This window comes from Argentina silus, assembly GCF_951799395.1.
Source record: "Argentina silus genome assembly, chromosome: 6".
Lineage (NCBI taxonomy): Eukaryota > Metazoa > Chordata > Actinopteri > Argentiniformes > Argentinidae > Argentina > Argentina silus.
Window position 1 is genome coordinate 12,774,417 of NC_139660.1, and position 13,442 is coordinate 12,787,858.

The 13,442-nt window shown below is 42.2% G+C and overlaps 1 protein-coding gene across 2 annotated transcripts in view; it reads left to right on the forward strand.

Annotated features, from left to right (window-relative positions):
• rabgap1l (RAB GTPase activating protein 1-like) overlaps nt 1-13,442 on the forward strand; it is an 89,870-nt gene that overhangs the window by 12,975 nt on the left and 63,453 nt on the right. For both annotated transcript variants that reach the window (XM_083672126.1, XM_083672127.1), the window contains exons 5-13: nt 236-410; nt 736-896; nt 1,184-1,294; nt 2,673-2,739; nt 3,272-3,374; nt 5,662-5,828; nt 8,007-8,133; nt 12,151-12,244; nt 12,718-12,868. In XM_083672126.1, coding sequence (XP_083528252.1) covers nt 236-410; nt 736-896; nt 1,184-1,294; nt 2,673-2,739; nt 3,272-3,374; nt 5,662-5,828; nt 8,007-8,133; nt 12,151-12,244; nt 12,718-12,868 — 1,156 coding nt within the window. The remainder of the gene's footprint in view (nt 1-235; nt 411-735; nt 897-1,183; nt 1,295-2,672; nt 2,740-3,271; nt 3,375-5,661; nt 5,829-8,006; nt 8,134-12,150; nt 12,245-12,717; nt 12,869-13,442) is intronic.

The window sequence follows — 13,442 nt, forward strand, 5'->3', positions numbered from 1 at the left end:
TGGTCCCTTGAAAAAGAGGGGGCTACATTTTAAAGAGCTGTAATTCCTAAACCCTTCCTCCAATTTGGATGTGAATTAAAGCTGAGAGTCTGCACTTTAAGCCTATATTCATATAACTGTAACTTTAATATGTTTTGGTAAACAGCTAAAATAACAAAAATTGTGTCAGAGTCCAAATATATATGGACCTAACTGTATATCCCTTGAACTCCCCCTGTCCTCTCCTGCTCTCTAGGATTGTGGACCAGGCCTCGGGCACGGAGATTGCTTCGTTTCCCATCTACAAGGTGCTGTTCTGCGCCCGCGGTCGTGAGGGCTCCATCGAGAGCGACTGCTTCTCTTTCACAGAGAGCTACCGTAGCTCTGAGGACTTTCAGATCCATGTCTTCTCCTGCCACATCAAAGAAGCTGTGAGTCACAGTGAAGTTAACCTTGGGAAGAGTTTTACTATAGTAGAGTGTAGTTTGGTGCCTTGGCATTTGCCTCCATAATACTGGAAGAAAGCCAAGGGAGGGCGCTTCAAGTCCAAGACCAAGACCCATAGATTAAGGTTTTTGGAATGATGATTTCTTTGTCTGGCTTTGTTAGATTTCAGGACTCAGTAGAAATACTCTTCTTTTCTTAACCCCACAAAAACACCAGGAAAACTTTTCTCCCAATTTTCTGTCTGTAAAAAAAAAATATATATATTCTGCCGTGATGAATCCTATTCTCAATATTCCCTCCCTGCTATAGGTGAGTCGCATCCTCTACAGCTTCTCCACAGCATTTCGCCGCTCCTCCAAACCGGCCCCTGATGTGAGGGACTCGGCCCTGCCCCTCTCACCCGACAGTGACGTCTTCACCTTCACCGTCTCCCTGGAGGTGCGGGAAGATGACGGCAAGGGCAACTACAGGTTAGCCTGTGTGTGTGCATGCACACAAACACAGAATAACACAGTTTAAAGCGCTCAGTTAAAAACCCCTTTCACACTGCATCTTGGACCCAGGTATTTTCTGGACTTGACCCAGGTTTTCAAACCCAGTAATATACCCAGGAGTAGACCAGTGTACAACCTGGGAAATTCCAGGTGTCTCATCTGTTGTGAAGGGGGTCATCAAATGTGTCAGACAGACATCATAATATAGACTTAAAACCAACAACTGTGTGTTTCTAACACCTTCTCCATTCACCTCCCCGCAGCCCAGTTCCTAAGGACAGAGACAAGTTCTACTTCAAGCTGCGCCAGGGTGTGCAGAAGAAGGTGGTGGTCACAGTTCAGCAGATGAGCAATCAAGAGCTGGGTATCGAGAGGTGAGGGGGCTTAGTGCGTATTCACTGCACTGCATTGTATCCACTGTAACATAGAAGTGTAGGGTTTGTTTGGATCTAATTGCATACAAAGTTTAAAAGAAGACAACAAAACATGAGTGTGTGCAGAGTATGGAACCGAGGAATCCCAAGAGGGCTTGCATGCATAAGAATTGGGGCGGCCAGGCCTTTGTATGGGTATGCAGGCTTTGTTCCAGCCCACCTCCTAACTTATTTCTCTAATTCTTATTCCTTTAATCAGCAGCTTGGCTGGACCTCAATTAGATTAACCAGGTGTGTTAGTGCAGAGCTAGAAGAGAAGCTATTACATCCTGAAGCAGAGCCCTAGGTTGAGAATCCTCTATCCAGGGACTGAATTTCAGAGTAGGCTCATGAAGTTGTAGTAACTCTACTGGGTCAAATGGTTACGGCAACCTATGGAAAACTTCACATTTGGAAATACAGTAGCTACAGTGTAGATAAAACAGACAATGTTTGATATGCCACTATAAACAAATAACAGGTTTTTCTGATTGATTTTTTTCAGATCAACTTCATCAGTCATGTTTACAGGCTTTTAAACAGCACAGCTGTTTAGAAGAATTAGACTGTGCTTTTTATTCCACCCCCTCATTTCCTCCCTCCTGTTTGTTTTGTAGTGTTCTATGAATAGCAGGTACTGGACCGTGGATCCTATTTTTAGTGTCAACATCCTATTGGATCTTTCCTCAACAATGACACTATAGCGTAGCATACCTACTGTGTTATGCCCAACTAGCTGTATAAGATGAATGGAGTTGCACATGAATTAGCTTGCCTGGTACAGTGGAACCAATCGAATAGTCACCAAAGTGTGAACTGCAAGCTTAATTAAGCACACCTGTGTTTGATCCAGGTCTTGTGGAAGCGCAGTACATTATGGTGAATGGTAAGAAAAATAAGGAGGGATTCTCACAGTAACCACTTGATGGCGCTCCTGTTACAAGAAACAGGCAGTACGTTTTTATTGTGATACTGCCACTGGGCTGCAGTCACATTAGATTTCTTTAGTTAAAACTTAGTTAAGACTATTCATACAAATAAACCCACACTAACTAGCCCAGAGAGTCTTATTTTTGTACATGTAGGTCTTTGTTTTTATGTGCTTCTTTTTAAAATGGTCAAATAAACTAAAGTAAACACACTGTGGAATGCGTGTTACCTGTTGGAGAAATGTTTGACTATTGCAATTTTAATTCGATTTTAATTTCATTTTATTTTACCGCTAGAGAGTCTCTCAGCAAGGACCATTTATAAGATAAAAACCAAATGCTGAAATGATGAAAGGTGAATTGCAGTGGCCCTTGATCCATTGTTCCTGACCTGTCCCCGTCTCCCCTAGGTGTTTCGGGATGTTGCTGAGCCCAGGGCAGAAGGTGCGGAACAGTGACATGCATCTGCTAGACATGGTAAGCTCTCAGGGTGGTTTGATGAATTCTATTTATTAGCCCACATGAGTGTAGCTAATATTCAATGTCTATATTCTCTAGATCTATGATAAACATTCATTATTTTCTCTTTTCTGTTTTATTGTCATAATACTGCACTGTTCATAATGTGAGGGACATAACAGTTGCTTAGAGTTATTATTGACATGAATTGGGAATTTGTTCCCTTATTGACTATAAGCTACAGCTCTACAGAGCAATGATGTCCATAAGATGTGACATATTAAGTGTCATATTTGCTGTCATCTACTCTAGGTCCAATGTACACATCGTGATCATACACAATGTAAAATCCCAGTTTACTTGGTGTGTGTTGGGTGGTTTACTAAACTTCTTATGAGTAGAATCCAAATTCTTCCTGTTTATTCATACTACAATATTCGTCAGTGTTCTACAGTGATATTTACAAGTGTATAAAGATGTATTGTTAGCATTTTTTAGCAGAGGTTTATGTGGAGTGTGTCAATTATGTGTTGCGTCTGCTCTTGTTTAGGAGTCCATGGGGAAGAGCTCGGATGGAAAGGCGTATGTGATCACCGGCACATGGAACCCCAACTTGCCTGCTTTCCAGGTGCTGAATGAGGACACACCTAAAGGTAGGCGGAACACCCTGCTCTGTCACCAGCTTTGCATTTAGCTTAGCGTTTAGCTTAACATTGAGCCTAGCGTTTAGCCTAGCTTGTAGCATGTCCAAGCACAGCCCATCGTATTTAACATATACTGTAGTGCTTTATAAGGAAGTCCTTCCGTACTGCCCTATGGATACAGTAAAAGCATAGCTTTCGGAGGTTGCTGGTTCTTTCAATTCCATCCCCTTATTCCCCAAAATCTGAGCAACGCCACTGAAAATGATGTTATTTGATGTTGTTATAGTCTAGTATGTACAGTATGATGTTGATTAATTATATTTTGGAAGGCACTTTATTTACTAATTTTATTTTGGTTTTCATCTCTGTGGACGGCCTGTTGGAATATTTCTGTGGCTATGCTCAGGGAGCATTCAACCTGAGGTTATTGAGGGCAGAGGCATGTTTTCCATGTGGTAATTCTGCATAGTGGTCATGTCTAGATGGTCCGAAGTTCAAACTGTAGGCTATAGCACCTTCCTCTGATTAATTCTCGCTCCTGACCAACTGGGTCATATTTTTGTAAAATCACTTTTTTCAATATTCATAACATTATCAAAATCAGTTAATTGTGGTTTCTTGTATTTTTACAGTCAAATTGTGTGCTTTTTCGAGGGGTAGTAAAAAAATGTTGACGTAGCAGAGGTAACCAACTTGAATGTTGGGATATGTTGGTGTTGTCCACATCATTTTAGTGTTACAGTAAGACATTACAGAGCGGTGCGAGTGCAAGACCTCGCCTCACTGAACCCATTATATCAAACAAATTAGTCGAGCTGCCAACTTGCTGACTCGGAAAAGTCAGAAGAGTTTGACTTGAGCCTATGAGGCAGGTTGTCAAAGCAACCCAGCTCCTGGGTAGCCAAAACTACAACCAACGCTTACACATAAATAACAGACCACTCTCGTATACGTTTCAACATAAGAAGAAACTATAAGTAAAAGGCTTTGATTACTGGTTGGCATAACATAGGCCTATGTAAACCATGAACTTGGATATTTGTTTCCATGTACATTGTCAGCCTGATTACATGTGCCTGATACAACAATTCATTTTTGGTATAGTTGGTATGTATAGAGCAGGATTTACACCGTTCTTTTTATTTTTTTATAATAAATGTTTAAGGGATAGATCAGCTTTGAAAAATAGAATTTAAGTTCTATCCGATAGCATTGCTTGCATAATTTCTAGTCCGTTTTTTCCCCCTGCCCAAACCGTCCACTAATTGGAGGACATGAAAAGAAAATTATAATTATATGCTGCTGTTTAAGTATGAAAGCATCTGACAAACATTGTTTTGGGAGTGAGTTATCCCTTTCTTGCTTAATCCCAACACAGAGAGAGAGAGCAATCTAAAATAGAACAATTTTAGTTGTCTCAACTAAACAAGTTCTTTTGGGACTGGGAGTAAGTGATCCTGAGGTATCTGAAGCTTGAAGGGATGCCGTTACCCTAAAACATCATTCCAAATCAACATTTTATGCTTGACTTTATCGTAATTGGAATCTATTTTTAGACAATTTCTTATAATGGCTGTAGTGTTGTCGTCTTTTTTCAAGTTAATTGTTATAATAAAACCTTCTCACTGTGAAATGGGTTATTTTCCTTTGTTTCACAGTTTGGTGATTTGCTATCTGCTCTTGTTTATCCTCTTCCATCATTATAGTTTACCTTTATCCCCCAGAAGGGGAAATGGTAAGATTAAACTGCCCAAACTTCACTTTCCATGTGAAGGTCTTATGCCATAACCTTTGCATCTCACTTTGTTCAGATATCAAAAAGCGTGTCTCCTGCTGTGAATTCCATATGCCTTGTTTTTGTACATAGTGGGTGTGTTGTTTTTGTTAACAGTGTGTATAAATACATAGAGGTGATATTTCAAGATTGGTCTAAAGACCTCTCATCCGTTACACAGATATGAATGTGAATGCATTATGCTACCCCCCTTTCAGTTGGCTCATTCATCCCCTATCCCCTATGCCCTATAAAGAGTATTGATATTTATGCAACTAAGAACACACTATGTTCTCCCCACTGTATGAACAAAAGATTCAAGCAAGTGCATACTGTACCTTCATATCCACTTACACTGTGTCAGCCGACAACAGCCACTTAGACTCAGGCAGTTACACTGTATGCATTCTGGAGTCCTTGTTGATACTACAAACACCAACTCAGCATAAACCTCTCCTACGACCCCATCACTTACCCCTAAGCCCCCACCCCCCACTATGTTCTTTCTGTGATCGTTTCCAGATAAGCAGGTGTATATGACTGTGGCTGTGGACCTGGTGGTGACGGAGGTGGTTGAACCGGTGCGGTTCCTGCTGGAGACCCTGGTGCGGGTCTACCCGGCCAACGAACGCTTCTGGTACTTCAGCCGCAAGGCCTTCAGTGAGACCTTCTACCTCAAACTCAAACAGGTATGGGTTCACTAAGATGACCCTCACAGTACTGTAAATATGCAGCCTTCACCGCCAAGACCGATAGATAGATGTTTATGTCCCTCTGACTAGTCCACAGGGATATGGACTGGACAGATACCAATAACTTTTGCTCTAAGATGGGGTATCAGCCACATTTTTGTCTTTCCAATCCTCTGAGCTAAGTGAGCAGTAGATAATACCAGTAAGACATCACTTTGAAAATGATGAAACCACTTGAAAGTATCAACATCTACCACATTGTCATATCAGATCAACTATGTGTATGTATACACAACCACGCCCAAAACACAGACCCTGCAATAAATCTCTCTGACCTCTGATTTAAAATTCATGAGCGTCATGGAGCGAAGGGACATTCAATTATCGGATTTGAACACAAGTGCAGGTAGTCCAGTCATTTCGCAGGTGCTTAAAAAGCCAAATCAAGGCTTAAGTCGGAAACACAAGCCCCCCTTTTTTGAAAGGCAAATCTCCTTTACTGTGCTCGGGGACCCTGTGAAGCAGCAAACAGGAGGCTTTGTATCAGCCGAGCTAATAAGAGGCTGCGTCTCTCATTATAGCGCTATAGCAATTAGCGCCAGTGCCTGAATCGCTGCCTGATTGCCTCTGTAGTTATCTCATCAGCACCAGGAAGAATGCCGTCGCTGTAGTTAAAAGCTAATTAAAAGATAATATTGTCGTGGTTCTTGCACAAGATTCTAATCCGTCCGTATTATTTTATTCTTATTTATTTGTTCCAGAGGGCTCTCATTAGGGTGTGTGGAATTCAAGTTATTGTCGTCACTCTCGGAGAACATATTTTGTGTCTTGTTCACGAGAAAATGGAGGGCATTTGGTGACGCTTAAAGGTGCAATCATAAAAACGGCTGGCTCGCCACCTCTTTTGGTATAAAGTTGAAAGATGGGGAAATATGGCCACTCTGAAATTCATAAACAGAGCTCTCGATGCAAGGACTAACAGACCTTGATATTGAAATTACAGTTTTAAACATGTTTCAAAGCTAAACTTGGTTTGTTTACAAAGACATGGTTTATAAACATTTAACTTAAACAATTGTGATAAGCTAATTAGAATCAATGTGTAAAAAACTAATTCCAGATTGTGCCTTAAGGGAGATGCTCTACGTAAGGACTGCCCAAAACTACAACAAACGTTTGTTATTGTAACACCCCAAATCTGTACTACATAAACCATTGTAAATGCTGATCTTTTTCAAGGTAATGGTATGGCAGGTTGCCATTAACTAGCTGTTAGCTCGTCAAATTAATAGCCGTCATGTCAAATTATAGCCGTCATCGCTTGTTAGCGTTAGCGTACTACATAGCCTTTATATAGGACCCTTGTTCTGTTGAGGAAAGAGTACCCAAGGTTATACTCTAGTCCAACCGCTGAGTCAAAACAAAACCTCTCTGGTATCAACAGTGATGAGGTGATGTGGATTATGACAAAAGCTCAACTTTGGAAGTGACCTGCACAGACGAGTGAGCCGAGGCACTCTGTGCTCTGATTGCACTCGGCTCCCTGTGAACCCTATTACCACTCTGGTCAAAAAGCCGCCGGTGGGATCTTTGGCTCTCTCTCCGCCACTGCTCCATTTAATTTCCTCCTGTACGTGTAATTATATTTTCCCCTGCTCCCCTTGGGCGGTGGCAAAGGTGAGGCTAACTTTGGATTGGCTTTCAAAAGGGAGCCTCTAAACATATTAAACAGCCAGTTGCGCTCGCTCATATGTAAATGCTGTTTTCCTAATGGAGAATATAATTTTCCAAAACTTTTAGTGACTTTGCAGATAAAACCTATATTGAGTTACTCTATTGCAGTGTATTTTCTTATTTATTTTTTACCACATTTTTAATGAAATGTTTATATTTTCCAGGAAAGAGCAAATACAAGGCAGTCGACTATCATAGGGGATTCACAATGAACACATTCGTAGAGAACAAACTTAGGATATAAAAGAGGAGTAGAGGGGAGGAAAATAAATAATGTTAACAAATGATGATACATAGGAGTCAATGTAGTGTAATACATAGTAATGAAAATAATAGAATAACTGCAATATCTTTGTGAAATAACTGTTTCCCCCACCCTGATATCAGACTTAAAGGTCTTTGTATTATGTGTGCACCATACATGACCGTGTGTGTGTGAAGGGCGGTGAGAAGGGCAGCCAGGGCGATGCCATGTTGGAGGTGGTGAGTCTGCAGAGGCAGACTGAGAGGGCCAATGGGGCACGAGGACGGCTTGCCTCCCCAGCTGAGGAAGAGGAGCCAGAGGAAGGTATGGAGCTTTCTCTCCCCTTATCTCTTTATCTCTCTCCCTTACCCTCTCCATCTCTTTCCCCTAGCTCTCTCTCTCTCCGCTCTCTCTCCATGTGGGTTGAAAAAGGGTGCTTTGCCATGTTAGGTTGCTCGTGTTCATAAGCTTGCTGCCCTCTTCTCCACTTCTCCACTTCCAAGGTCACCATGAGAACCCTCCTCCCGGCCTCTCCATCCACAGCAGTCACACAGGGACCACGTCATTTCATTACCAAATATTGCTTGATTGAAAAATGCACTCCATTCCCTAATGCTGAAAAACTCACGCTGTTCAAAAAACGAGTCTGTCTCTGAGCTTACTCAGATTGGCTTTAGGGACTGTGTACAAGGCAAAAAAGAACAGATTGCTTTGGCACAAATAGCTTGTTGGAGGAGCATTTGTTTTATTTATATATTTCGAGCAATCGTTTTTCCTCCTTCCTTTTACACCTCATGCAAATGAGATCATCTGTCCAGATATTCCACCCCCAAATTGAATGTTATTCCACGTTGGCTCACGTTGCATTTTCTTTAGGAAGCCCCCAGCCTCCCTCTGTATTTGGCTGTCATGAATCAACTGTGAAGTTTAATTTAGTTTGGGTGTATTGGGGGGGGGGGCAGGGGCGGGCGGGCGGGCGGGCGTGTGTGTGTGTATGGAGCGTGGGCAAGCAGGCGTGTGTGTGGGCGTAGGTTCCTCAGACAGCGTGGAGGTGTTCTGGACCAGGCAGGACTGGGTCTGAGACACCCCAGAGGCTCCGGGTTTTGAGGCTCAGTGGTTTCACTGGAGCGGAGTCCAATCCGGTTAAGTGGGGTTGGTTCACTGGCACAGCCCACGCGCTGTGGCAGAAGACCACCTGGTACCCACACTACCCGCCTCATCCTTCTGGCAGTCTCAGTGCTCAACTCAGTAAATAGTTTCAGCAGGATTCCAGTCTATATTTTAAAGATCATTTCATGCTTTCCTCTAACATAGGATTTAAATAATGATCATTGAATGTGTGATGTTTTTAGGTCCACAATTGGGTTTCATTGATGACAGAGGGAACAACTAAACAGTAGGATTGCAAATTCAATATGGCAAAGGTGGAAACTTTCCATGGGAATTAATTCTATTACATACTATAACAGCCTCTTAAAACTTTACTTAGGTTAACATTTTGAGCTGTAATGGTGTGTGACATGTAACATTGACCTTGTACTTGTAACATTGGTCCAGATTATCCATTCAAGAATGAATTATTATCCCCCCCCCCCCCCCCCCCACACACACACACTATTGTTTTATCCCTTTGTGATGCATGAGTTTTCATGTTAATCCTCAATGTCATGCTCCCCCACTGCTAGAAGGACCTGTAATTCACCAAACTGTCAACCCTAGGTATAGGCAAAGCAAGTAGGTTTGAAATGGCAAAAATACACATCATCTGACTTCCTTGACACATAAAATGATCAGTCAAGGTCAATGAACAACTCATCAATAAATAATTTTCTGTCAGATTACTCTCTAGAAGCAACCTGTCCACATTCAGTATCAAACAGCTCTTACTGTTGTAGGCAATGCAGGTTGTAGGTCAAAGCAGATTTTTTTTTTCTTTACTGTAAATAAGGGTGGCTGGTCCTTTTGAATAATGGCAAAACAGGAGAAATAACATCACCATTTGGACTCCAAAGGTGCACCAAACATACCCCAGTTCCAGCCCCACCACTGTAAACAGGGTGTTTTTCCACATGACTGCAGTCCAGTAGGTTCCCATGCTCTTCCAACAAGGTTCGCCCATTTCATTTATTGTGCATTTTAGTCCTTTAGCAGAATCTCTCATCCATAGCAGAATAACCACATAATAGCACCATCACCATCACAAGTACTCCTCCTCAGAAATAAATGTCATCACAATACTGGAATTAAATTCAAACTGAAAAAGAAACATGAAAAATATGAAACGAGGAGCAAAGTTTGATCTGGGAGTTTAGTCTAGTTTAGTCTCATTCAGGATCTCTTAAACAATGCCCAGGCTTCTCCTCTCTTACAGTCAGCACATTGACACCTGATTGGTTTGAACCGCGTTGTCACCTTCCGAAGATGGAGGATTTTTCTCCAAGGCTGGAGTTGTGTTAAAAAGCACTGCAGCTTCTGCCAGGATGGAGAGAAAAGCCATTCAGAGGCATTTCTAAAGCGTCCGCCTGCCCCGCTGTCAGTGGAGGGTGGTGAAAAGAGAGGCATTCAAGGGCTCTAGCTGGAGGTCAACCTCATTGTCAATGGAACTGAATGCTTTCCCAGTGTGAACTGCTGCCTGCCGATTCCCCCAAGTTATGCACACGTGCCTTTTTTATGTTCTTGTCAATTGCGATGCAGAAACTGACCAGAATGTCTCTTTTGCTCAATTTTGTGTCTGTCCTCTCATCCACATAAAAGGCGAGGCGCACACACACACACAAAACATATCACATGCTTACATACTTTCATATCAGTCTGTACTAGGGCTGTCAGTCGATTAAAAATATAACAAACATTTGTTGATTTAATCTTTTCCTATTAATGTGTAAATGTGATAAATACGATTAAAAAAAAAAAAAAAGTTCATCCGGAAATTTAGGTGGTTGCATATTTTCTAAACATTCCTAGACAGCCCAAAGTAGTGTTTAAACAATGAGTGGGGCGTAATAGGATTCTTTATGAAATCAAAGGTGTGAATTGCCATTATCATTCTCATGGATGAAGAAGGGTACAAAAGGGGTTCATTGCTTGAACCGAGCTTCCTTCGTGTACAACACTCTTCTTTACTTGGTTACATGTCACTCACTCTAGCTTTAACTTCTTGTCCTTGTCCTGATATATAGAAATCTGATTTCTCAAATTAGTTGTCAACTGAAACATTAGTTGATTAATCTGTACAGCCCCAGGCTTTACACATATGTGTACATTCACACCCACACTCCTATTTTATACACAAAAATAATATACAGGATTAAAACCTCTACTGAAGTGCTCAGCGTCGTACACCAGCCTGTGAGATGGCCCGTGCAGTGGGAGGCGTGGGGCTCTGCAGATAAAGAGGGTCTACTGTAGGCTTCTCTGTAATGACCTTTTCTAAACGTACTGTAGCGCCTCTTTCCACACATTATTTTATTACCTTGAGTCGCAGGCAGTGTGGAGCTGCAGCCACTGCCATGTCACGCTCCAGGGCCACGTGTCGTGTCCAAGCAAACCTCTGGCTGCTCAAAGGAGAGCCTAGAGTCTCTGGTAGTACTGGACCTGGAGCTTACAGGAGCAAAACTGTCATTTGGTTATTTGGTTGGCGACCAGTATTGACCAATATGCTAAGTGAAAATGTGACTGAAATGTTAGATGCTGGTTAATGTTAATCACAGAGTGTGTGTGTGTGAGAGAGAGAGCGAGAGAGTGTGAGTGTGTGTGAGAGAGTGTGTCAGACATGGTGTTTGAGCCAGACTAAGGGCAGAGAACCCACCCTCTCTCTCTCTCTCTCTGTGTGTTAAAATGGCAACAGTACTTGTCAGCTCTGAGTGGGAATCATAGCTCATCACATCCAGCCTCTTCAGTCTCCACCATGAGAGCCGCCATCTCAGCTTACAGTAGTACAGCGCATTGCGGCCCCGGCCAGTGGCTACATTACTTTACAAGTGGCCCAAAGCTAATTGGGTATTGTGTAGATTCATTTTGTGGTTTACTTCCAGATTGGAAGTCTACAAAATAATGGAATTTGTAATAGAGTTGGTACGTTTTGTATTTATACACTCCCAATAGTGTTGACAGATCAATGCCTTTAATTCACAGTTCTCACCCAGGTATATATTATCATGCCCCTTATGTTGCGTCATTGGTTTCAAAACAGTTATTCTTTGCAACTCTTGTGGCTCCCATTGATGTAGAAACTGCAAACTGGACTTCAATTGAGTCTCATTGGATCTGACACGTTCTGTATTAGTAATGACCTCTGATCTCACCGCATTCTATTGGGCCTTGTGTCTCTCTTTCCTGCAGATAGTGACAGTGAGATCTCCAGTGGCACCGGTGATGTGTCCAAGGACTGCCCTGAGAAGATCCTAGAGTCCTGGGGTGGAATCCTTCACAGATGGTGAGACTCCCAGTCAGAGGGAGAGATACTGTAGTGTGGCACTCATGATCACAGTTTCATTGGACAGTTGATACTCAGAATGAAAGAACCTAGCTGGGCCTATTGAAATAATGACCATGTTAACAGATTGCATGTATTATAACATTGTAACAACTTCTACTTGTATTGGGGCAACTCACCTCATCCACAACCAATGTATACAATCCAAGCTATCATATTGTCATACATTATCATACATCAAAAGGGACGAATAGTCATTGCAATATCATGTCTGTACGTTCTGTAATTGCATTAATGGGGGGATGTACAGTGGATGACAGCTAAATTAAATGAACATTGCCATTTACAGTAATACATTTCTGCAGTCCCCTGCATTTGCAGTAAATTAGTTGGATGTAGTGTCAGTGAATAAAATCAAAGATCTATCAGTATCTAATATTGTGTGTGTGTGTGTGTGTGTGTGTGTGTGTCAGGCACGGGAACCTGTCTGCACGGCCTAAGGGCCTGTCAGCACTGGTGAAGCCGGGGGTCCCCGAGGCCCTGAGAGCTGAGGTCTGGCAGCTACTCTCTGGCTGCCACAGTGACCAAGCCCTGCTGGAACGCTACCGCATTCTCATTACCAAGGTAGGCTTATAACTGAATATATTCTCACACACACATATCATTGTCTAGAATGCAGAGGTTGTTTGATTTTCCACTAAAGATTGCTGCATGTCATAAAACCTAACCAAGTGTTGCGGTATTTGAAATGTATGAACCAATGAGAGTTGTCAAATATATCTAATCCCTAAAGGCCTTGGTGTGAAAATGTTTGTATATCACATTTGAATATCACAGTCCTTTAAATACATACATCTTACAGTAGATGTCACCTCAAGTTGTCCCTTGTCCCTCTGGAAAGCCTCAAGGACTGTGAATTAGCTCTGTAAAGATCACTCGGATCCCGGGGAGAGCAGGGTTGATGTTGGAGTGGTTTTTGCTAATTCTCTTATGTTGCTCTTGGAGGTATTCTGGTTCTCATGCCAACTATGGGGGATGGCAGGAATTTTTCCCACAGTAAGGCACTATTGTTGACTTTATCACAAACGGAGCCCTCGTGGTGTACTGTAAGTTGAAAAATGCTGTTTGAGATTTGTCATGACTTGTCTAAACTAATGCACAGGGACACATGAGATTGTCCCTGACAAAAGAACAGGAC